The sequence below is a fragment of the Salmo salar genome, chromosome ssa03 (genome assembly GCF_905237065.1).
Source record: "Salmo salar chromosome ssa03, Ssal_v3.1, whole genome shotgun sequence".
In the NCBI taxonomy this organism is placed as follows: Eukaryota; Metazoa; Chordata; class Actinopteri; order Salmoniformes; family Salmonidae; genus Salmo; species Salmo salar.
Window position 1 is genome coordinate 68,940,061 of NC_059444.1, and position 26,991 is coordinate 68,967,051.

The 26,991-nt window shown below is 41.0% G+C and overlaps 1 protein-coding gene across 1 annotated transcript; it reads right to left on the reverse strand.

Moving 5' to 3' along the window:
- Window positions 1-10,350: 10,350 nt before the first annotated feature.
- Window positions 10,351-26,666, reverse strand: LOC123724057 (C-X-C motif chemokine 11-1). The gene is made up of 6 exons (XM_045716183.1): window positions 26,596-26,666; window positions 23,684-23,869; window positions 11,264-11,382; window positions 10,986-11,103; window positions 10,802-10,876; window positions 10,351-10,599 (listed from the first exon to the last, which is right to left on the reverse strand). Exons 3-6 carry the CDS (start codon window positions 11,325-11,327, stop codon window positions 10,518-10,520), a joined length of 339 nt encoding a protein of 112 aa, XP_045572139.1. The 5' UTR covers window positions 11,328-11,382; window positions 23,684-23,869; window positions 26,596-26,666; the 3' UTR covers window positions 10,351-10,517.
- Between the last annotated feature and the right edge of the window lie 325 nt (window positions 26,667-26,991).

Genomic DNA, 26,991 nt, shown 5'->3' on the forward strand with positions numbered 1-26,991 from the left:
CTGTGTCTCACAGCCCTTTGTCTTTTGTTTCCAGGCCCACCCCTCCGGCCCGTGTCATCGGTGGCCATCCGGCGTACATGGTGAGATGCTGTCACACCCTGATCTGTTTCACCTGTCCTTGTGCTTGTCTCCACCCCCTCCAGGTGTCACCCATCTTACCCATTATCCCCTGGGTATTTAAACCTGTGTTTTCTGTCTGTCTGTGCCAGTTCGTCTTGTATGTTTGAAGTCAACCAGCGTGTTATTCCCATGTTCCTACCTTTTATATTTTCTTTTGCTAGTCCTCCCGGTTTTGACCCTTGCCTGTTTTCTGGACTCTGTACCTGCCTGCTTGACCATTCTGCCTGCCCTGACCTCGAGCCTGCCTGCCACACTGTACCTCCTGGACTCTGAACTGGTTTTGACCTTTTGCCTGTCCATGACCATTCTCTTGCCTACCCCTTTTGGATTATTAATAAATATCAAAGACTCAAACCATCTGCCTCCCCTGTTTGCATCTGGGTCTCGCCTTGTGCCCTTATACAGGAAGGGAAATGTAGCAAAAAAGACAATAAAGTAGGGCGATAGATCCCTGTTTTGGATGTGGGGCCATTGGTCATTGGAAGAATGAGTAGTAATGGAGCCCACTGCACCCGTTGCATTCAGAGGGAATGCATTTTGTACAAAAGAACCAGCAGCCAACACTCTTGAAAGCAGCGGGGCAGGCAACTCTCACATAGCGGCGTATGGCCTTGGTTCAATCGATTGAAACTTTCATCTCTATGAACCTCTATGTGAAGGGAGACGTAGGAGGCCATGTCTCACACAACTTTTGAATAGATGCCTGGGATCAAATATCACTGACTCCTTACGATGAGAAATAGGCTTAAGTTACGACAGGGAAAGTGTTACATTTAACAAGGTAACAGGGGCAGCATCGAAAGCGATACGATTAGTACCTGTCTTTAAACATGGACCAGTAACAATACCCAGATAATTTTACATGGGAGTAAGTGGAGACAATTTTGGGGTTGGGGAATCTTTGCAAAATGACAGGGGAATGGATTCTAATGGGTAATACTTTGAAAGTACTAGTCCAAATACTCCTTGCAAACTCAGAAAACCTTGGGGTGTTTTAATCTTGTGAGACATTTTATTTAGTTTATTATGAAATAAAATTCTTATCTATGTTGTCTTATTCTGAAATAGATTTATAGAATGGACAAAGGGGAGGAGGGGTCACGAGGAATTCGATTGGAGTTAATATTGTGAGTAATTGTTAGAGTTTTAAAGAAGCGACAGCATTGGGGTTACCAAACCTAAAATGACCTTTTAAAATGTTTGTTCATGAACATGAAGGGCCTAGTGGAAATGGAAAATCATGGGGAAAAGAGAGACCGGTTATATACAGGAGTAAATCTTTAGACTCGGCGGCGAGATAAATGTTGCCATGTCTAAATAAGCATTCATAAACGTCGGGGTGGATTAAAACAAAAGATGAATGATTGGAGGGAGGACAGTGGACTTATCATTATCATGTTAGGTTTGTTTTTAAAACTTTTGGTTTGATGATTAAGATGTAGCATAGTTAATGCTAACGAAAAATGTACACTTTCTCTTCCAGGAGACGATGGGGTGTTGTTATCTCTCTTTGACAAGTTTCCAGAGACTGCTGTCTTGGGAGAGCAGTTAGTGAAATTCTGCAGTTTTATAAGTATAAAGGTATCCAGATTCAGCCGTAAAGAGAGCTCCCAGATAAGTAAGGTCTGGCCATGTGTGTTTTTGAACTACAGTTTACGACACACACACCAGCATGCACACATAGCTCACCAGTTATGAATATAGGTTAGTACTGTGTTTGATTTATTGTGTGGGGTCTTTTTAGTTTGGTTTTAAACTGGGTTAATACTTACAAATTACTCAGAGGAGTCGAATAATGGAACACCCAATACTAGCCACAGTAGGGATTGTAATAATGATAAAAAATAGATAGAAAAGCAATGAAATAAAATAATTGTTAAATAAAGTACAACTACACTGTACCTTTCAAGATAGGGAATGTTGTAAAATAATTAGTATTGAATTTTCCATTTATAGTATTTTATAAATGGATAAGACGGCATTAGAAGAAAGGATACCTAGCGAAATAACACATCTTCAAATATAGCTAATTGGCGACTTACAAATTGGTGCATTCACCTTATGATATCCAGTGGGACAACCACTTTACAATAGTACATCTATATCTTTTTTTTTGGGGGGGGGGGGGGTTAGAAGGATTACTTTATCCTATCCTAGGTATTCCTTAAAGAGGTGGGGTTTCAGGTGTCTCCGGAAGGTGGTGATTGACTCCGCTGTCCTGGCGTCGTGAGGGAGCTTGTTCCAGAGCCAGAGCAGCGAACAGTTTTGACTGGGCTGAGCGGGAACTGTGCTTCCTCAGAGGTAGGGGGGCCAGCAGGCCAGAGGTGGATGAACACAGTGCCCTTGTTTGGGTGTAGGGCCTGATCAGAGCCTGAAGGTACGGAGGTGCCGTTCCCCTCACAGCTCCGTAGGCAAGCACCATGGTCTTGTAGCGGATGCGAGCTTCAACTGGAAGCCAGTGGAGAGAGCGGAGGAGCGGGGTGACGTGAGAGAACTTGGGAAGGTTGAACACCAGACGGGCTGCGGCGTTCTGGATGAGTTGTAGGGGTTTAATGGCACAGGCAGGGAGCCCAGCCAACAGCGAGTTGCAGTAATCCAGACGGGAGATGACAAATGCCTGGATTAGGACCTGCGCCGCTTCCTGTGTGAGGCAGGGTCGTACTCTGCGAATGTTGTAGAGCATGAACCTACAGGATCGGGTCACCGCCTTGATGTTAGTGGAGAACGACAGGGTGTTGTCCAGGGTCACGGTTCTTAGCACTCTGGGAGGAGGACACAATGGAGTTGTCAACCGTGATGGCGAGATCATGGAACGGGCAGTCCTTCCCCGGGAGGAAGAGCAGCTCCGTCTTGCCGAGGTTCAGCTTGAGGTGGTGATCCGTCATCCACACTGATATGTCTGCCAGACATGCAGAGATGCGATTCGCCACCTGGTTATCAGAAGGGGAAAGGAGAAGATTCATTGTGTGTCGTCTGCATAGCAATGATAGGAGAGGCCATGTGAGGATATGACAGAGCCAAGTGACTTGGTGTATAGCGAGAATAGGAGAGGGCTTAGAACACAGCCCTGGGGGACACCAGTGGTGAGAGCACGTGGTGCGGAGACAGATTCTCGCCACGCCACCTGGTAGAAGCGACCTGTCAGGTAGGACGCAATCCAAGCGTGGGCCGCGCCGGAGATGCCCAACTCGGAGAGGGTGGAGAGGAGGATCTGAAGACATAGAAGGCACAGTATGTGGGTATATGTGGATGTATTGTGATGGAAGATGTGGTGTGTGTTTTTGGTGTTTGGAAAAGTGTGGTGTTAATAACCTCTTACATCTAGACGTTCCGCTAGCGGAACACCTGCTCCAATATCCAATGATGGGCGTGGCGCGAAATACAAACTCCTCGAAAATCCGAAAACTTCCATTTTTCAAACATATGACTATTTTACAGCATTTTAAAGACAAGACTCTCGTTAATCTAACCACACTGTCCGATTTCAAAAAGGCTTTACAGCGAAAGCAAAACATTACATTATGTCAGCAGAGTACCCAGCCAGAAATAATCAGACACCCATTTTTCAAGCTAGCATATAATGTCACAAAAAACAAAACTACAGCTAAATGCAGCACTAACCTTTGATGATCTTCATCAGATGACAACCCTAGGACATTATGTTATACAATGCATGGATGTTTTGTTCAATCAAGTTCATATTTATATCAAAAAACAGCTTTTTTACATTAGCATGTGACGTTCAGAACTAGCATACCCCCCGCAAACATCCGGTGAATTTACTAAATTACTCACAATAAACGTTCACAAAAAACATAACAATTATTTTAAGAATTATAGATACAGAACTCCTCTATGCACTCGATATGTCCGATTTTAAAATAGCTTTTCGGTGAAAGCACATTTTGCAATATTCTCAGTAGATAGCCCAGCCATCACGGCTAGCCATTTAGACACCGACCAAGTTTAGCCCTGACCAAACTCCGATTTACTATTACAAAAGTTTGATTACCTTTGTTGTCTTCGTCAGAATGCACTCCCAGGACTGCTACTTCAATAACAAATGTTGGTTTGGTCCAAAATAATCCATCGTTATATCCAAATAGCGGCGTTTTGTTCGTGCGTTCTAGACACTATCCGAAGTGTAAATAAGGGTCACGAGCATGGCGCAATTCGTGACAAAAGATTTCTAAATATTCCATTACCGTACTTCGAAGCATGTCAACCGCTGTTTAAAATCAATTTTTATGCAATTTTTCTCGTAAAAAAGCGATAATATTCCGACCGGGAATCTGCGTTTAGGTAAACAGAGGAAAGAAAACAAAGCATTCTTTCGACGCGGGCACGCGCCTGAGTCTCACAGTACTGTAACCAGCCACTACCAAAACGCGCTACTTTGTTTCAACCAGAGCCTGCAAAGCCACGATTCAGCTTTTTGCCGCCTTCTGAGAGCCCGTGGGAGCCGTAGGAAGTGTCACGTAACAGCAGAGATCCTCTGTTATGGATAGAGATGGCAAAGAAGGCCAAGAAATGGTCTTGCCATCTCTATCCATTACAGAGGATCTCTGCTGTACAGAATCTTCTCAGGTTTTGGCCTGCCAAATGAGTTCTGTTATACTCACAGACACCATTCAAACAGTTTTAGAAACTTTGGAGTGTTTTCTATCCAAAGCTAATAATTATATGCATATTCTAGTTTCTGGGCAGGAGTAATAATCAGATTAAATGGGGTACGTTTTTTTATCCGGCTGTGAAAATACTGCCCCCTATCCATAACAGGTTAAGTGAGTGAGAAAGGAAATGGTTGCATATCCCGGAACCAATGTGTGTCTGTGAGCAGGGGTTGTGAGAGAGAGCTTTCAATTTTGTGTAGATGAGTGATATATATATTTTAAAATAAATTATACATCTAATTTATTTATTTATTTATTGTCCTATCATAATGGAACTACATTTTACAATAAATTATACATCTAATTTATTTTATTGTCCTATCATGATGGAACGGTCCACAACCCTATACACCCACCTGAACGACCCATACACGAAGAGAAGTCCCTATCTGTTTTATGGGCCTGCTGTAAGCTGCCTATATGCAGCCAAAACAGAAAGATAAATTCGGTCAGAGACCTACCAGAGCAACACTGCCCCCTCAAGATTCTGAGCCTGCCTGGCAGGGTTGGTCCTTCAAAGCCAGAGCCCCCTGATGGAAGAGCACAATATACAAGGAAATTCTCAAAGCTACTAATGAGAACCTTAACGACCTTGTACCTAGCCTTTAGAAAAGGACTTTGATTAAGTATAACTAGAATTTATATATAAATGCCTGGACTATTTTCATTTTGGAGAATCTCTTACACAATGGGTGAAAATTAGGGATGCACAATATATCGGTGAACATATCGAATATTTTAACGCCGATGTGCAAAAAGCTGATGTGCATATCTATATAACGTAGGTATATGCCGTAATGACGCCATGTAATATTTTGCGCTACACGTGCAACACAGCATTCATAACCTTGCCCACAATGTCTGCTGTGTGGATCGAGCAGTCAACAAGTCGTGCAGTCAATTGAAAGAGTAATAACATTTCAGCGAGACAACTCAAAAGGCGAAATCCATTAAAGGCAAGATAATGGAATTCATTGCCCTTGCCAATCAACTGTTCTCTGTCATGGGTGATGTTGGCTTTCGCCGACTGGTCGAGCACCGGTACACACTACCAAGTGCGCTATTTTTCAGATGTTGCCCTACGGGAGTTACACAGTAATAGCATCACTGCTATAAGCTTCAAGACATACATACTCTTTGCGTGTCAAAAAATATACAGTAGCACTGTCAAAGCTGTACAAAAAGTCTGTAAACAAGCAAACACCGGCCACGAACGATGTGTTTACAATACTGCTTTGGTAATAAAGCATAATTTGTTCGACCGCAACTTCTAGGGTAGCTAGATTTAGCTTGGTACCTAGCTAGCACCCTAACAACCAGCCTGAAAACAATGACCAGTAGAAACTGAAGTCATTTTCATTACTCTTAGCAATTATTTAGGAATCCTTGTGAGTAAGTATTAGCTAGGTTGCCACTTGTTGTTCGCCTATTGAAATTGAACTAAAGTGAAAATAAATAGCTAGACAGCTACTTAACCCTGTTGCCCAAAGCTAACTTTATAAGTAGCCAGCTAGCTTCATCTGGCTAGTGAAGCTCGACCGGACTTGGTTATATGTTGTGAAGCTAGCCACAATAAGGAATAGAGGAATTTGCGGTTTGTCTTCAAAATAAAAGTATGTAATTGACAGTGATGGAAATTAATAGAAATAGTAGAATGATGCCATACTTTTATTTTGAAAGCTAACCGCAAAGTCCACTATTGTGGCTAATTCTTATTGTGGCTAGCTTTACATAGATGGGTCCGAACACCATTAATCAAATAAAAACGGTCTTATAAATTAGAGTTATTTTAGATGACACCTAGCTATATAGATAGCTAGCTAACTATAGCTACTGAAACAGATTATGTCATTTTGCTATATTTTTGGGGAAGAACATTGTTTGCATTCATGAGCAAGCTAGATTTTTTTATGACCAGCACTGTAGGTGCGCGAGACAACTTTACCAGCATCGATGAATCATTGTGACATGAAATTGTCATAAAGTTCGTCGTCTGAGGAGGAGAAATCATCGGACCAATATGCAGCGGTTAAGGTGATCATCTTCTTTTTATTTAGAAGGAAAAAACAACAAAACAAACAACGAAAAACAGTCCCGTAAGGTGCTCAGACTATACAAGGAACAACTACCCACAAAACCCATGAAGAAAAACCCCTACTTAAATATGATCTCTAATCAGAGGCAACGAGGATCAGCTGCCTCCAATTAGAGATCAACCCAAACATACACAACATAGAAATAGAAGAACTAGAAAGGAAAACATAGAAATAGATAACATAGATCAAACCCAAAATCCCAAAACACACAAAACAAACACCCCCCTGCCACGCCCTGACCATACTATAATTGTCACAGTATCCACAGAAGGTGGCGCCCCTCCTCGGTCGGGCGGCGCTCGGCGGTCGTCGTCGCCGGCCTACTAGCTGCCACCGATCTATGTTTCTGTGTCTTTTGGTTTTGTCTGTCTGATCCGCACCTGTTTCTTGTCTGTCATTAGTTAGGTTATTTAGTGTGTCTTTTCAGTTCAGGATTACGTGCGGGATTGTTTTATGTCAACTCTGGACAGTTGTTAGTGAGTGCTGCTCTCTTTGTTTTATATATTTACCGGGCTGCGCCCCGTGCGTCTTTTGTTTTGGGAACGTGTTTTCCCTAGTTGAGTTTATGTGCGCCCTGTGCCTTTCGGCTTCTTGTGTTGTTCCCGGATTTCCTATTAAAAACCACTATCACTCCGGACCTCTGTCTCCTGCACCTGACTCTGCCTCTCTACTGATCCTGGTATCGTGACAATAATAACAAAATAACCTCTTTACTGGTCAGGACGTGACAGAAATACAAGTGATTGTGTAATCAATGTGTAATAAAGACATATAGAAATTACGAACGCGTTAAATTGTAATGTGACGTGCAGTCATATTCACATCCTGATTGGTCAACAAGCTTATTAGTGTTATCTACTGGTCATTGTTTTCTTTTTTGACACGCAAAGACCCAAACGGCGTTCCATAGCAAAGACCCAATCCAGATCCATAGAAATCCTGGTTGAGAATGAAATGACTGAACAAATTAACAACAAAGCAGCACAACAAGTAAGTTAAATAATTAGGTTTTAATGATGTTTTACTGGTAATGGGGACATACATAAATGCCAACAAAATTACTTTTTGGTTTTAGTGTGTGTGTGTGTGTGTGTGTGTGTGTGTGTGTGTGTGTGTGTGTGTGTGTGCGTGTGTGTGTGTGTGTAACCTTTATTTAACTAGGCAAGTCAGTTAAGAACAAATTCTTATTTACAATGATGGCCTACCCCGGCCAAACCCGGACGATGCTGGGCCAATTGTGCGCCGCCCTATGGGACTCCCAAACACTGCCAGATGTGATACAGCCTGGATCGAACCAGGGACTGTAGTAACGCCTCTTGCACTGAGATGCCGTACCTTAGACCACTGCATCCGTTTTTCTTGTCTTATTTGTTGTTTGTTTCACCATAAAAAATATTTTGCATCTTCAAAGTGGTAGGCATGTTGTGTAAATCAAATGATACAAACCCCCCAAAAATCTATTTTAATTACAGGTTGTAAGGCAACAAAATAGGAACAATGCCGGGGGTGAATACTTTCGCAAGCCACTGTATAGTTTTCACAAAAATAGTTTTCTTAATTTGGAACAGTAAGCCAAATTTTCGACCCCAATTTCAAAAATGCCACACATGCAGTTAACTAAAATATATGGAAATGTATGCTCTATGCAAAATTACAGTCAACTGACTGCAGCATTACTGCAAAAAATGGAGAAGGCAGGTGGAATGGGGAGAAGGTATGGAGCTTGTTTGTCTGCCCTTCATTAAAGACCAACATTGGCATAAATAGACAATATACCAGTTTAATTTGAGGACCAAAATGTTGACATCGGCACCATACAGGTTGCAAAATAGCTGAGAAGAGATTTTTGATGTTCCGATTCCATGGCACATGGTTTATGAACTGATACACAAAACAACACTTGATTCAAAACTTTTTTTAAATTTAAATTATACAAAATTCATTCCACCAACAGAATGTTACGTATATTGGACATTCAGTACAGTCATCTCAGCTCTGCAGATTTTTCTGCGAAGAGATTCAATCATTTGAGCACTTATTCTGGTATTGCCTCTATGTAGCTTGTTTCTGGTCACAGGTTCAGGAGTGTCTGTAAAATCACATTTACCTGAAACTAACCCTACAAATAGCACTGTTGGGAGATTTGGAAAGCCATTGTCAACCAATCAACAATATAGTAACACTCTTAGTAAAAATATTTATCATTAATTTACAATCTGTAGATTAGCAAGGTTCAGAATGTACATGAAACATCACAGTTGAAATATACACCATGTGTACAAACATGAAGGACACCTTCCGGATATTGAGTTGCTTTAGCCTCTCTACTACTAGTGCATAATGTTGTTAAAGGCAGTACACACAGTCAGTCACGCAATAGTTTCCCCAATGCACATGACTGGGGAATTTTCAGGCATCATAAATAGATGTACACCCTCTTCTCAGTTAACTACAAGGAGTCCAGATGACATTACAACCTGTCAAAACATGGATTGGACCCGACATAGTATATACAGTAGCAATAGATTCATAGATTTCAGCTACTTTGGATGAATTTCTTCGCAATGCATGTTCATTAGTTTGGAGTGGACAAGACAACTGATCTCTAAGATTGCAACCGATTTGCACCAAAAAGTGAGGAGACTATTACAGTATTTGTGTGTGGTCTGTATCTGGGGACCAGAGACACACCCCTACACCATGGAATGGAAACATAGTCTAAACATGGTTAATATCAACCCTAAAATAACCACAGCCTCGCAATGGTCGATCGGTGAGCATCAGTAGGAGCGTCTAGGACCATGGCATGTGATAGTCCTCAGGCAGAGGAACGTTTATGCAAGACGCAGAGATCACATGATTTATTAGAAGCTGGAAAGGACATCCGTAGTATAGGCTATCATTTTTGTGAACAGTGTACCTGCAATGTGGCATGAGTGCAAGCTTTCCTTCTGTAAGCTAGACCCGCCTCAGTCATTTCTATTTACGTGGAGTGCTCTGCTCTTTTGCAGCCACAAAATAGCACTATTCACAAGATTCCTGGTTCAGAACAATTAACAATGTTCCTTCTCATTTGATACATTTTGCTTCATAACAAAATTATCCAGTGAAACTCGTACGAAATCATGAGAAAATAGATTTATTAAAGTATTTTAAATCATTTGAGACAACAACTGTGCAAAACAGAACACAATAAAGCATAACATCCCAACACAGACATATGAAATTGAAATATAAAAAAAGTACAAAATAGAAGTATAAAGTTAATTAGAACAAGAAGCTTCTGCATTAAACTGCTTTGACATTGACTTGGTCTTAAACATTCAGAGTGATGGGATGTCAGAACTTATAGGATAACAAGATATTTGTTGTGAGTCAAAGCTGGTCCAATGTGGCAGGGTTTCCCAAACTCGGTCCTACAACCCCCCCCCCCCCCCCCGTGCATTTTTTTTTTTGCCCTAGCACTACACAGATTAATCTAATAATCAAAGCTTGACTATGAGTTGGTTATTGGAATCAGCTGTGTAGTGCTAGGGCAAAAATCAAAACATGCAGCAAGTCGGGGCCCCAGTACCGAGTTTGGGAAACCCTGCTAAATGGAGTCATAGAGGGAGTCTGAGACAGGGAATCAGATATCAGCAGGGTCAGTGCTTCTCTCATTAGGGATGGCCTCAATTGGAGTGGGGAGAGTTGGGGGAGAGGACTTCTTCCTGTGAATTAAGCAATTGGACACGATGGTGAGACAAGCCCATGCACCTTTCACTCATATGTCCTCAACATACTGTTGTACTAAATAATAAAAAAAATGTATGCAACAATGTTAGTTCTTTGAAGAATGATTTAATATTTTGTACAGTAAATTATGACACTCCCAAGTTGTAAACAGAAAAGAAATTGGTTTACATGACTCACATCAGGCGAGTGAGAAGTCTCTGCACTTTCATACTGGGGTCCAGGCAGTACTGCACTCCATTCTTAAGGCTAACACTATCAAGATATAGAATGGTTAAATTTACTTCGCAATGGTTTTAATTTTAATTGACGTCATCATATTAACATCATCCTCATCATAACTGATGAGATTATATATACTCACATGAACTCCAGCCTGTCACAGGAGGGAGTTGGCGGAATGATCTGGATGTCCTCAACAGTGTTTGGAGCGCCAAAGCTGTCCCGCACCTTCCGACACAAACATCGCTGGCTCACAGAACCTATACAGAGAATCAGTGGACAATGAATTGAGTACAGTCGAGCTACTTGGAATTACTAAATCATAATACAAAAACAATTACCATGCTCAAAAAATATTCACATGTAATAAACGTTCCATACCATAATAATAACAATTATGGTAAAAAGAGGTAGACTCACGCTGGGCGGCTGTGACACAGATGGTGACAGCAAGGAGCAGGAGTATTCTGGTGATCATGGTCATGTGTTCAAGCTGTGGTGTTCTCTGCTGGTCCAACTGTTGGTAGAGATGAGTCTGTCTGGTGTGAAGAGATGGAGGACTGGAGATAAGATTTGAGTGTGTAAAGAGATATGAGAAGAGACGAGAGAGAGGTACTGTGAGGAGTTGAGAGAAGGGGCCCCTCTTATACACAGCCTTTATCTTTCCAGTGATCAGAAGAAATTTCCCTTTATAATGGAAACTGAAACTAACTAGCAACCACAAGAAAATGCCCCCCACTCTTTTCCACCCACTCTTCAACCTCACTTAATTATTAAATTTTAGTGTGGATTATAATACATCTGGCTTTTCAAGATTTATAGTAATTAAATTGGCTTTGAGTCACCGTTTTAAAATTCTAGTTAAATAAATCGTTTAGTCAGAGGAATGGTGACAAATACAATTTCTATAGATCAGAGGAATTAACAAAATCCCTAATCTGAGTTTCTGGAAAATATGTATATGCCTTTAAATCATATTATTTATTATTTCGAATTCTCTGTGGAAAAAGATTTTTCAGCTCAGTAGGCCTATTACAATGTTATGTTAATGTAATCTGTTTAGTAGTAACTAAATAGAATTAGGAACAGAAATAATGGATAGAAATATAATTTCAGAACTATCTATGACTGTGATGTATTTTCAATCATAATTTGCTGGATGTTTAATGTCATACATCAAACAATTGTTTCAGAGATGGGTTAAAAATATATTGTGTTTGTTGTGTGCGTGCATCTTTATGTGACGGTGGAGGGTAAGTGTTAAGGGGTTTCAGACCGTTCCATTGCGAAGGGAGTCTTTGCCGAAGTGCTCTCATCACACATCATTAACACATGTAGTATCTCTGCAGATGAACCTCCTCTAATATTTCCAGTGTAAGAAGCTTTATAATTCTCACCTTTCTGTTCCCCATCAAAAAACATGTCACACATTTTTCCACCAACTGTACATTTGTTGAGTTATGTGGTCATTGACAAACTGAGTTTTGTCTCTAGGGCTCTCGAGTGGCGCAGTGGTAGAGGCATCACCACAGACCCTGATTCGATTCCAGGTTGTATGTCACAGCTGTCATGGAAGAGAGAATGGGACCAAGGCGCAGCGGGTTGCGTGCTCAACATATTTATTATAAAAAAATGCGAACACCACGGAAAAACAATAAACAAACTAACGCCAGGAACAGCAAAGCAGGCTCAACAAAAGCAGTGCTCTCAAACAACTACCCACAAGTGACAAACAAAACACACCTATTTATAAGACTCCCAATCAGAGGCAACTAGAAACACCTGCCTCCAATTGAGAGTCCAGCACCCAACCTACACATAGAAAAACTACCCTAGAACATACACATAGAAAAACAAACATAGACCAGTGACCAAAAAAAAAACGTAATACATAAATAAACTACCCTCTGCCACGTCCTGACCAAACTACAATAACAAAATATCCTCTATACTGGTCAGGACGTGACACTGTATCACAACTGGCTGTGATTGGGAGTCCCATAGGGCGGTGCACAATTGGCCCAGCGTTAGCCGGTGTAGGCCGTCATTGTAAATATGAATTTGTTCTTAATTAACTGACTTGCCTAGTTAAATAAAGGTTAAATAATTTAATACATCTAGCTCACATCATGTGTGTAAGATTGATCAGTTGTAATTGCGATAAAGAGACTTTATGAAGAGGTGGGCTTACCATTTTTTTATTGCATATTCTTTCATTGGGACTAATTAAAGTTCCTTCAGAAACTATTCACACCCCTTGACTTTTTCCAAATTTGGTTGTGTTACAGCTGACTTAAAAATTTTATAAATTCAGATTTTGTGCCAATACCCCACAATGTCAAAGTGGAATGTTTTTTTTCTCAAATTAACAAAACATTTAAGCTGAAATGTCTTGAGTCAATAACTATTCAACTCCTTTGTTATGGCAACCCTAAATAAGTTCAAGAGTAAACATTTGCTTAACAAGTCACACAATAAGTATCATGGACTCACTATTTAAGAAATAATTGTGGTTAACATGATTTTTTTTATGATTACCCCATCTATATACCCAACACAGTGCATTCAGAAAGTCTTCAGACCCCTTCACTTTTCCCACATTTTCTTACGTTACTGCTGTATTCAGTAATGGATTAAAACGTTTTTTTTCTCTCATCAAGCTACACAAAATGACAAAGCAAAAACCTGTTTTTAGACATTTTTGCAAATGTATAAAAAATATATATATATTATATTTACATAAATATTCAGACCCTTTACTCAGTATTTTGTTGAAGCACCTTTGGCAGCAATTACAGCCCTGAGTCTTCTTGGGTATGACGCTACAAGCTTGGCAAACCTGTATTTGTGTAACGGCTGGCGTATTGTAGAGATGACCAAGGCGCAGCGGGTTGCATGTTCATCATTATATTTAATGAATAACGATAACACGAAACAAAACAATAAACGACAGGTGACAGTTTCACAGGCTACAATAATCACTAGCAGTGCGAAATACAACTACCCACAAATCCCCAGGTGAAAACACGCAACTAATATATGACTCCCAATCAGGAACAACGACGTACAGCTGTTCCTGATCGGGAGCCACACAGACCACACAGAAATAAACAAACTAGAAAACCAACCTAGAATACAAAACCCAGAACATACACCAAAACCCCGTAATACATAAATAAAACACCCCTCTACAATACACATAACCCCCGAACCACATAAAACAAATATCCTCTGCCACGTCCTGACCAACCTACAAATACAAATAACCCCTATACTGGTCAGGACGTGACAATTTGGGGAGTTTCTCTGTCAGGTTGGATGGGCAGTAACGCTGCACAGCTATTTTCAGGTCTCTCCAGAGATGTTTGATCGGGTTCAAATCTCAGGCTCTAGCTGGGCCACTCAAGGTCATTAAGTGACTTGTCCCCAAGCCACTCCTGCGTTGTCTTGGCTGTGTGCTTAGGGTCGTTGTCCTGTTGGAAGGTGAACCTTTGCCCCAGTCTGAGGTCCTGAGTGCTCTGGAGCAGGTTTTCATCAAGGATCTCTCTGTACTTTACTCCGTTCATCTTTCCCTCGATCCTGACTAGTCTCCCTGTCCCTGCCATTGAAAAACATCCCCACAGTATGATGCTGTCACCACCATGCTTCACCGTAGGGATAGTGCCAGGTTTCCTCCAGACGTGACACTTGGCATTCAGGCCAAAGAGTTACATTTTGGTTTCATCAGACCAGAGAATCTTGTTTCTCATAGTCTGGGAGTTCTTTTAGGTGTCTTTTGGCAAAATCCAAGCAGGCTGTCATGTGCCTTTTACTGAGGAGTGGCTTCTATCTGGCTGCTCTACCATAAAGGCCTGATTGGTGGAGTGCTGCAGAGATGGGTGTCCTTCTGGAAGGTTCTCCCATTTCCACATAGGAACTCTGGAGCTCTGTCATAGTGACCATCGGGTTCTTGGTCACCTCCCTGACCAAGGCCCTTCTCCCCCGATTGCTCAGTTTGGCCGGGCGGCAAGCTCTAGAAAGAGTCTCGGTGGTTCCAAACTTCTTCCATTTAAGAATGATGGAGGCCACTGTGTTTTCGGGGACCTTCAATGCTGCAGAAATGTTTTGGTACCCTACCCCAGGTCTGGTCTTCAAAATAATCCTGTTTCGGAGCTCTACAGCCAATTCCTTGGACCTCATGGCTTGGTTTTTGCTCTGACATGCACTGTTGACTGTGGGACCTTATATAGACAGGTGAGTGCCTTTCCAAATATTGTCCAATCAATTTAATTTACTACAAGTTTTAGAAACATCTCAAGGATGATGAGGTTGGATCTACAACATTGTAGTTACTCCACAATACTAACCTAAATGACAGAATGAAAAGAAGGGGGGAAAAATTCTAAACATGCATCCTGTTTGCAATATGGCACTAAAGTAATACTCCAAAAAATTTTGCTAAAAATTAACTTTTTGTCCTGAATACAAACCATTATGTTTGGGGCAAATCCAACACAACACATCACGGACTACCACTCTTCATATTTTTAAGCATGGTGGTGGATGCAAAAAGCCTGGATATGCTCGTCATTGGCAAGGGAGTTTCTTTGGGGGATAAAAAATAAACGGGATAGAGCTAAGCACATGTAAAATCCTAGAGGAAAACCTGTTTCTGTCTGCTTTCCAACAGACACTGGGAGACAATTTCACCTTTCAGCAGGACAATAACCTAAATTTCAAGCCCAAATATACACTGGAGTGTCTCACCGAGACAACATTGAATATTCCTGAGAGGCCTAGTTACAGTTTTGACTTAAATCGTCTTGAAAATCTATGGCAAGACATGAAAATGGCTGTGACTAACAACCAACTTGACAGAGCTGGAAGAGTTAAAAAAAATAATGGGCAAATATTGTACAGTCTAGGTGTGCAAAGCTCTTATCCAAAGACTCACAGCTGTAATCGCTGCCAAAGGTGATTCAAATATATACTGACTCAGGGGGTTGAATACTTATCTAATCAAGGTTTATTAGTGTTTTATTTTTCATTAATCTTTAAAAAAAATAGAATTTTTCTTCCACTTTGACATTACAGAGTATTTTGTGTATATCGTAAAAAGAAGAAGACAATTAAATCCATTTTAATCCCAATTTGGAACACAACACAATGTGGAAAATGTCAAGGGGTGTGAATACTTTCTGAAGGCACTGTATACACACCATAGTTAATGATTTGGAGCTACTTAGGGGAGATTCCACTCCCCTTCTCACTTTCGTTTTTTCCACCTTTTTTCTTTTGTTTTCACTCTCCCTTTTACTTTCTTTAAAAAAGTATGTTTTTCTTGTAAAAGTGGTTCTGTCACAATTTAAAGATCAGTTTAACCATAAAGATGGGGCAATGCTTGTTTCAGGTCCTGTTTGGGTTCGTAGCAGCAGAGTGACCACAGTTCCAGGCTAAAATGGAATGTCCCTGTCTGGATGTCATCGTGGGTGAAAAGGAGTTTGGAGCACACTATGGGAAGTGAAGTAAATAGTTTACAGGAAGTGACATGACAGTTTAGAGAAATTCAAATGAGATGGGCTTGAACATGATAAAATAGCATTACATCAGCTTGTCTATCTCTGGGAGAAGGGATAAGGCTTGGTTAGTAGTTTCAGGGTCAAATGCATTTCAGTTCAGTCAATTTAGAACATGCCTGATGTCTTTGGAGGTTATGTATGAGGTCAACCAACACCAAGCTTATTGGAGAAGTTGGGTAAGAGAGTTATGGCCAGCTGATAATGTGCAATGTTGAAGTAAATGTTAACATCATTCAAACCCATAACTTGGTGATGTAAGCAACAGGGTTGGGCTCAATTCTGGAATTGACTCCAATTCAACTCATGAGGTGATTCTAACATGTATTGACTCAGGGGGTTGAATACTTACAGTGAGGGAAAAAAGTATTTGATCCCCTGCTGATTTTGTACGTTTGCCCACTGACAAAGAAATGATCAGTCTATAATTTTAATGGTAGGTTTATTTGAACAGTGAGAGACAGAATAACAACAAAAAAATCCAGAAGAACACCATCCCCACCGTCAAACATGGAGGTGGAAACATTATGCTTTGGGGGGGTTTTTCTGCTAAGGGGACAGGACAACTTCACCGCATCAAAGGGGCGATGGACGGGGCCATGTGCCGTCAAATCTTGGGTGAGAACCTCCTTCCCTCAGCCAGGGCATTGAAAATGGGTCGTGGATGGGTATTCCAGCATGACAATGACCCAAAACACACGGCCAAGGCAACAAAGGAGTGGCTCAAGAAGAAACACATTAAGGTCCTGGAGTGGCCTAGCCAGTCTTCAGACCTTAATCCCATAGAAAATCTGTGGAGGGAGCTGAAGGTTCGAGTTGCCAAACGTCAGCCTCGAAACCTTAATGACTTGGAGAAGATCTGCAAAGAGGAGTGGGACAAAATCCCTCCTGAGATGTGTGCAAACCTGGTGGCCAACTACAAGAAACGTCTGACCTCTGTGATTGCCAACAAGGGTTTTGCCACCAAGTACTAAGTCATGTTTTGCAGAGGGGTCAAATACTTATTTCCCTCATTAAAATGCAAATAAATGTATAACATTTTTGACATGTGTTTTTCAGGATTTTTTTGTTGTTATTCTTTCTCTCACTGTTCAAATAAACCTACCATTAAAATTATAGACTGACCATTTCTTTGTCAGTGGGCAAACGTACAAGGCCCTGAATTGTCAAAGACCCCAACCACCCCAGTCATAGACTGTTCTCTCTACTTCCGCATGGCAAGTTGTACCGGAGCACCAAGTCTAGGACCAAAAGGCTTCTCAACAGCTTTTACCCCCAAGCCATAACACTCCTGAACAGGTAATCAAATGGCTACCCGGACTATTTGCATTGTGTCCCCCCCCACCCCCTCTTTACACTGCTGCTACTCTCTGTTTACCACATATGCATAGTCACTTTAACTATACATTCATGTACATATTACCTCAATTAGCCCAACTAACCAGTGCCCCCGCACATTGGCTACCCGGACTATCTGCATTGTGTCCCGCCACCCACCAACCGCTCTTTTACGTTACTGCTACTCTCTGTTTATCATATATGCATAGTCACTTTAACCATACCTACATGTACATATTACCTCAATTAACCCGACTAACCGGTGCCTGTATATAGCCTCGCTACTATTATAGCCTCGCTACTGTATATAGCCTCGCTACTGTTATTATTCACTGTCTTTTTACTGTTGTTTTTTATTTCCTTACTTATCTATAGTTCACCGAATACCTATATTTTACTTAAAAATTGCACTGTTGCTTAGGGCCTGTAATTAAGCATTTCACTGTAAGGTTGTATTCGGCGCATTTCACAAATAAACTTAGATTTGATGTTTTAGTAATTTAGCAGATGCTGTTATCCAGAATGAAATACAGTAAGTGCATTCATCTTAAGAAAGCTGTGTGAGACAATCACATATCACAGTCAAATATAGAGCAGGGGAGAAAGAGGTAATTGAGTCATCTTTTTTTCTAGGAAACCATACACAAAATTAATAATAATTAATAATGACCCCAAATTTAGAAGAGGCCATCATTTCATCAAGGAAGAAACCACATGGGAAAGTGGTAAGCAAGTTAGGTCCCAAAAAAATCATTTATTTTGTTATAGGTTACAAGATCCTGGTATCTAAACCAAAGTATGTAATTTTAATATTGTTCTATACATCATTTTGTGTCTCTATAAGCTTCAATATTATGTCCTAAATCCAGCATGAAAGTGCATCCTTGTAGCTGTATGGGCTAATACTGTCAACATTTTTGCCTTGGGGTAAGTTGAGCCAATGGTCAGCCAATGGCAAGTTGAGCAAATTTAAGTGTTTTCTTCCCAGGTGTAATGCAGGGCATTCTCACTGGGATATGAGGTAATAACAGGACCTGGTCTATGTTGAAAATGTTTTTAAAAAGTACATAGTTTTAGGTGTTAAGCCTGTGTTAAAAAAATGCTTAAAATGCTTAAAACATTAAAAAAAAAAGTGATTGTGCTGTATTTGGGAAATAAAGATAGATATGGTTTTAAAAAGGTGGTAATATTTATTCAATATAGAAATGTGTAGGTTGCTTAACATACCCTGTCCTGCAGCTCAACTTACCCCATACCCCGGGACAGTGGTGTAAAGTACTTAAGTAGTACTTTAAAGTATTTTTACTTGTCACGTCCTGACCAGTTTAGGGAGTATTTGCTATTGTAGTTTGGTCAGGACGTGGCAGAGGGTATTTTGTTTATGTGTTTCGGGGTGGTGGTGTATGTAGTAGGGTGTTTGATTTATTATTTCCGGGTTTTGGTCTATGTTCTATGTTTTGTATTTCTATGTTCTTTCTGGTTTGTTGTATTTCTATATTTAGGTTGATGGGGGGTTGGACTCTCAATTGGAGGCAGGTGGTTTCTCGTTGCCTCTGAGAGTCCTATATATGGGTAATTGTTTGGTTTGGTGTTGTGGGAGATTGTTTCTTGTTTTGCCTGTGTGAGCGTGACAAGACTGTTTTGTTGTTCGTGTGTTCTTCATTTTGTTATTTTGGTGTTCTCTTTATTTTAAATAAATAACAAGATGAGCATCCACATTCCTGCTGCGTTTTGGTCCTCTATTCCCGACGACAGCCGTTACATTACTTATGTCCTTTTTTGGGGTATCTGTACCTTACTTAACTGTTTATTTTTGTTGACAACTTTTACATACACTACATTCCTATACAAAATAATGTACTTTTCACCCTGACACCCAAAAGTACTTGTTACATTTTGAATGCTTAGCAGGACAGGAAAATAGTCTAATTCATGCACTTATCAAGAGAACATCCCCGGTCATCCTTAATGTCTCTGATCTGGCAGACTCACTAAACACAAATGCTTTGTTTGTAAATGATGTCTGAGTGTTGAAATGTGCCCCTGGCTATCCATAAATTAAAAAATCAAGAAAATCGTGCCATCTGGTTTTCTTAATATAAGGAATTTTGATACTTATGTACATTTTAGCGATTACATTTACTTTTGATACTAAAGTACATTTAAAACCAAATATTTGTAAATGTACTTAAGACTTTTACTCTTTTACTTGAGTCATTTTCTTTTGAGGTATCTTTACTTTTACTCAAGTATGACAATTGGGTACTTTTTCCACCTCTGTCCCAGGGTAACTTGTACCAATAGACCACTTTTTGGGGGAAAGCTATGTTTTCAAAACTGTAATGTTTACATATATTCTGATTATTTCCAGGGATACACAACATCCTGAAATAAATGTAAATATCTTTGTTAGAAAGATTACTATATTTCCCTTGACTGAGTGATGAATGTAAAAAAAAATTGGCTCAACTTACCCCACTCTTCCCCAAACATTCCATTCCAGCTAAACAATGGATATATAGCATTTTGCTAAAAGAATAATTTGAATATACACCCAAAATCTATGAATAAAAAATCTGAGAACAGTAATATTTTACACACACATGAAAGTACCCATAAGCAATCACTTCTGGTGAATAAACACAAGTGTGAAGAAAAACAAACTCTTCATTTGTACAGACTACACCTAATATAGAATAGAAGAGGCATTTGAATTTCATTGAATTTCACTGAATTCAATTCTACAGTATTTCCTTTAATTAAAATTCGAATTGCAATTCGGTATCCTGTTTACTACTTCAATACACCCAACTGTAGTAAGCAAGCATCGGGACCTTGGTTTGACCAACTAAGACATTGGAAACTATTTGTACTTCAGAAATTGTCAGTGTGTCCTAACCTCTGTGGAGCAAAGTTCAGCGCCAGAGCTAGCTTTAGAGAAGTGGTTACTGTGTTGGATGAGACATCTCTACTGAGTCAACATGCACTGTGTAGGGTGAGGTAAGTCTAGCCACCAGCCACACACTGCCTTTATAAATGTAGGCTAGTTGGGGCCTCCCTTATGCAAAAACCACTGAAGCTGGAGACCCATATCTCCCTCACTAGCTTTAAGCACCAGCTGTCAGAGCAGCTCACAGATCACTGCACCTGTACATAGCCCATCTGTAAACAGCCCATCCAACTACCTCATCCCACATACTGTATTTATTTATTTATCTTGCTCCTTTGCACCCTAATATCTCTACTTGCACATTAATCTTCTGCACATCTACTATTCCAGTGTTTAATTGCTATATTGTAATTACTTCACCACCATGGCCTTACCTCCCTTATCTTACCTCATTTGCACTCACTGTATATAGATTTTTCATTTTCTACTCTATTATTGACTGTATGTTTGTTTATTCCATGTGTAACTCTGTGTTGTTGTATGTGTCGAACTGCTGTGCTTTATCTTGGCCAGGTCGCAGTTGTAAATGAGAACTTGTTCTCAACTAGCCTACCTGGTTAAATAAAGGTAAAAATATATATATAAAAAAATAAATAAACGCTCTACCCCCTAGGCACTTTATGATGATATAAAGGCACTTAATTAACACCCATAAGTGTGTTGGAATTTGGGCATTAGAAGCTGATGGTAAACATTTCTCATAATAATTAAATGTCATTGTTCTTAACAAAAAGGTATTTTAAGACTTTCCATCAGAGCTACATTACAGACTGTTGTGTTATGTGTGTCGTATCTCACAGATCTCATATGGTTAGGCTTTCCATCCAGATAGAAAAGGTATTCAAGATTGCTGTGGGCAGATGTAGCTGCAGATAACCCTGATCTTTTTCTATCTCCACTGTAGGCAGCCTTCTGTCAGCTCCCACTTCAATATTTGATATGAGTGAACATTTAATGTTTTATGTTTAGTAATGCAGAGTGATGTAGACGGCCCACCTTAGATAGAGCAAATTGACACAATGTTCCTGCTGTCTCATTTTGATGAGAGAGGGGACACACTTTTCAAAAGGAGGATGAGGTCATACTTATGTTTTTATTTTATCACCTCGAGACAGGAAAGACGCTTGCACGCTTCCCCCTTCTTTTAGCTGTCTGTAGAACTAAAGCAGGATATTAACATCATGAAACTGCACATATTTCCAAACCACTAAACAGCAAAAGCCCCCTTCCTATACAGAAACCACAGAGAAACAGCTATAGCATCATCATCTCTTCCCCCACAGTGCATATGACTGTGTAAGTGACTTACTGTAAACTGGACTGACATTTGGACTGAAATTTGGGTATTCATCTAATAGATAATGAATGATCAAAAACATAAGATCAGTCCATACACAAACGTAATGTATGTCAGTCACTTTATCTCATTTGTTTTTCAGACAGGGTCGACCAGGTTGCACAAACAGTGTGTGCCTGTGTGTGTGTGTGTGTGTGTGTGTGTGTGTGTGTGTGTGTGTGTGTGCGCATGTGCCAGTGTGGTTGTTGTCTCTGTGGTGTATGATTAGCATGGGTATGCTTGTGCATGTGCACATGTTTGTAATGCCTTAGCTTCATGTCCACAACCCAGTTCAACCCGGTTTAACCCTAACCCTAACCCAAGCCATAACCCCAACCCTTACAAAAGCCTGCACACACTTCAGGTTATGGATTGATCACCACTGATGTAAAGGGAGTTTTGCCTGCATATTTAGGGCTCTATTCAATTCAACCCGCATTGCAGTATTTAAGCAGTATACCTATTTTTCCAACAGTCAAATTAACTCACAGACTGGTCTTGGTTACTGTATAAAAACCTACAGCTTCTACCAGAGTGACCCCCTCACATGCTTTCACTTTTCAGAATTAGGTAGTGTGTGGGAACAGGATTAATATTGTAAATAAAGACACTGTCTAAACATTGCTATGGAGGGTTTGAATGAATCCCAGCCTAAGGGCTCTAATCAGTCTGTATCGCTGGAGATTTACAGATTGCCCTCTAGCAATGTAAAGGTAACTTCAGATTGAACTGACATATGCAGCATTTACCGTGAATTTAGTCTCTGCTAACTCTGTAACATTGCCTTTAAATTTCAATCACGCTGTAATGCTGAATTTCCGCGATATGCATTGAATAGAGCCCTAAGAAAAATCCCATGCAGCCTTGTTTACAAGTTCAAACACTGGAATGTGAGATGTAATCCACAGCTCGATTAGGCTGATAGAAATCCTCATTATTTAGTTGAATGAGTTTCAATTTGAGCGTAACTATTTCTATATAGCCTACACTTTCTCATTCTGAACTTCTAACTGGAGTGGGGCGAGTGTGACTTCATGACAATGATCAAGAGCAGCTGCTCACCAATTTCACACCTCCAATGCAGTTACGCCTACACCTCAAACACTGCCAAAAAATCATCTCCCCGGGTGTCTGCTATCGCCGGTTAACGCTTAATCTGATTGAATCTAGGGGCTCTATTTAATCACTGAAATTTGACTGCATGAACTTTACAACAACCATGTGATCGAAGGTCATGAAGTTCCAAATCAAATCGTATTGGTCACATACACATGGTTAGCAGATGTTATTGCGGGTGTAGCGAAGTGATTGTGCTTCTAGTTCCAATAGTGCAGCAATATCTAATGTGTAACTTAACAATTTCACAACAAATACCTAATACACATAAATCTAAGTAAAGGAATGGAATAAAAATATAGACACATAAATATTTGGATGAGCAATGACAGAGCGGCATAGTGAGATGCAATAGATGGTATAAAATACAGTATATAGATATGGGATGAGTGACGCAAGATATGTAAACATTATTAAAGTGACATTATTAAAGTGACTAGTGATCCATTTATTAAAGTGGCCAATGACTTCAAGTCTGTATGTAGGAAGCACCCTTGTGGGGCCCCAGTGTTGAGGATCAGCGAAGTAGAGGTGTTGTTTCCTACCTTCACCACCTGGTGGCAGCCCATCAGGAAGTCCAGGACCCAGTTGCACAGAGACCCAGGGCCTCAAGCTTAATGACGAGCTTGGAGGGTACTATGGTGTTGAATGCTGAGCTATAGTCAATGAACAGCATTCTTACATCGACTGCAGTCCACTTCAATATTCTGCATTTGCTCACCAGCTGTCACCTGCATTGTGGAAGGCACTCTTTTCATTTGACTGCAATGTGACCAAAGACGTGACTAAACAGGAAGCAACTTTGGCTCAATTTTTATGCATGCAGTGGATATGTACAAATGAATGTGATATTTGAGTCTCTCTCTCCCCAATTGATAGTTCAATGTTCACACATATATTTACAGTTTGTGAGTGTGTGATATGGGGGTTCGAGACATGTTTACTTGCTTACAGAGCCGCAAGATGAACTGCCCCTCCATACCGTCAGGATTTGCTCAAACCCTACACCCCAACAACTGTGGTCTCTTGGTCCTCCCACCCCTATGGGGTGCAGCTCCCGGAGCTGCAGTGGCAAGGGTTGACAGCTGTGAGTTCACCATTTACACAACGTATGCTGCAACGTTCTGTAATTTTAATATAGTTTATGTTTCATATTGGCTGGCTTCCAACAATAGCTGAATTTGCAGAGCTAGCGAGCACCAATTCCATTTCTGTGGTGTTTGCTATAATCTTTGCTGTCGTCAGTTTACTCCAAGATCGGCACACAGGTGCTTCAAAGTCCCCTACCGATAATTTAGCTTTTGCAACGAGACCATTAAATGTACACTGCTCAAAAAAATAAAGGGAACACTTAAACAACACAATGTAACTCCAAGTCAATCACACTTCTGTGAAATCAAACTGTCCACTTAGGAAGCAACACTGATTGACAATACATTTCACATGCTGTTGTGCAAATGGAATAGACAACAGGTGGAAATTATAGGCAATTAGCAAGACACCCCCAATAAAGGAGTGGTTCTGCAGGTGGGGACCACTGACCACTTCTCAGTTCCTATGCTTCCTGGCTGATGTTTTGGTCACTTTTGAATGCTGGCGGTGCTTTCACTCTAGTGGTAGCATGAGACGGAGTCTACAACCCACACAAGTGGCTCAGGTAGTGCAGCTCATGGCTCATGGCACATCAATGCAAGCTGTGGCAAGAAGGTTTACTATGTCTGTCAGCGTAGTGTCCAGAGCATGGAGGCGCTACCAGGAGACAGGGCAGTACATCAGGAGACGTGGAGGAGGTCGTAGGAGGGCAACAACCCAGCAGCAGGACCGCTACCTCCGCCTTTGTGCAATGAGGAGCAGGAGGAGCACTGCCAGAGCCCTGCAAAATGATCTCCAGCAGGCCACAAATGTGCATGTGTCTGCTCAAACGGTCAGAAACAGACTCCATGAGGGTGTTATGAGGGCCGACGTCCACAGGTGGGGGTTGTGCTTACAGCCCAACACCGTGCAGGACGTTTGGCATTTGCCAGAGAACACCAAGATTGGCAAATTCGCCACTGGCGCCCTGTGCTCTTCACAGATGAAAGCAGGTTCACACTGAGCACATGTGACAGACGTGACAGAGTCTGGAGACGCCGTGGAGAACGTTCTGTTGCCTGCAACATCCTCCAGCATGACCGGTTTGGTGGTGGGTCAGTCATGGTGTGGGGTGGCATTTCTTTGGGGGGCCGCACAGCCCTCCATGTGCTCGCCAGAGGTAGCCTGACTGCCATTAAGCTCCGAGATGAGATCCTCAGACCCCTTGTGAGACCATATGCTGGTGCGGTTGGCCCTGGGTTCCTCCTAATGCAAGACAATGCTAGACCTCATGTGGCTGGAGTGTTCCTGCAAGAGGAAGGCATTGATGCTATGGACTGGCCCGCCCGTTCCCCAGACCTGAATCCAATTGAGCACATCTGGGACATCATGTCTCGCTCCATCCACCAACGCCACGTTGCACCCCAGACTGTCCAGGAGTTGGCGGATGCTTTAGTCCAGGTCTGGGAGGAGATCCCTCAGGAGACCATCCGCCACCTCATCAGGAGCATGCCCAGGCATTGTAGGGAGGTCATACAGGCACGTGGAGGCCACACACACTACTGAGCCATATTTTGGCTTGTTTTAAGGACATTACATCAAAGTTGGATCAGCCTGTAGTGTGGTTTTCCACTTTAATTTTGAGTGTGACTCCAAATCCAGACCTCCATGGGTTGATAAATTGGATTTCCATTGATTATTTTTGTGTGATTTTGTTGTCAGCACATTCAACTATGTAAAGAAAAAAGTATTTAATAAGATTATTTCTTTCATTCAGATCTAGGATGTGTTGTTTAAGTGTTCCCTTTATTTTTTGAGCAGTATATTTAAGACAATGGTAGAAGAGAGTGTAGTTCTGTTCAGTTTATCGCTAACCTTATCACAGGGACTTCGAAGCACTACAGCTGCATGCTGATCTTGGAATAAACTGACGATAGCAAAGATTCCATCTTTGACGACACCACATAAATGGAATAGGTACTAGCTAGCTTGCTAGCTAATGTTTGCTCGCTAGCTCTGCAAATTCAGCTATTGTGTGTGTGAACCCTGCCAACATAAAACAAAATCGCTATGTTGCGATTGACTGGATTAACCTCACATTAGTTACGTGCTTTGAGTGCCTTTCAGACGGTAAACACGAACCCTCTGTTACCTTGCCAGCTAAGGAACACTACAATGCATTGCTAGCTTCTCTCATTGATTCAAATTCAAATAGCTGCAAACACTGGTTAATGTTACTTTAGCTAGCTAGCAAACATCAGCTAACATAGAGAATGACTTGTAATTTAATGCAGCGAAAATGAAGACTGGTGACGGTTATGTGTTTTCTTGTATTGAGTGGTGAAGTAAAGAAATATCTAACATATCCTTTGTTTGAACTACTTACTGGAGGTCAGCCACCAACAACAGACTCCGTCAGATTCCCACACATGCACAGTACCTGCATCACGTGCCACTGATGAGAGCTAGGGGGGTGGGAGGCAGTGGATCAAACCAGGCAAAAGGCGGGGTTCGCAATCTTTTGAAACTTAAAAACGTGCTATTAAGTGTCTATGATCAGCACAAGTGCTTTCATTACGTATTATTAATATTATTGAAATTACATAGTTATGTTTACAGTGATATATTGGGGGGGACAAATCATATTTTTCCCAGGATGGGGGGTCGTGTCCCCCACGTCCCCCCTGGGATTTCCGCCTATGACCTGTTTATATAAAAAAGTCATTACAAGTGGCTTCAGGACAAGTCTCTGAATATCCTTGAGTGGCCCAGCTAGAGCCCG

What these genes read in the sequence shown, in the direction of transcription:
- LOC123724057 (XM_045716183.1), bottom strand. Translation starts at nt 11,327, where the DNA reads ATGACCATGATCACCAGAATACTCCTGCTCCTTGCTGTCACCATCTGT. An exon ending in CTGTGTCACAGCCGCCCAGC is followed by an intron (nt 11,104 to 11,263) that starts GTGAGTCTACCT and finishes TTCTCTGTATAG; the next exon opens with GTTCTGTGAGCCAGCGATGT. An exon ending in AGACTTCTCACTCGCCTGAT is followed by an intron (nt 10,600 to 10,801) that starts GTGAGTCATGTA and finishes CTTAATTCACAG; the next exon opens with GAAGAAGTCCTCTCCCCCAA.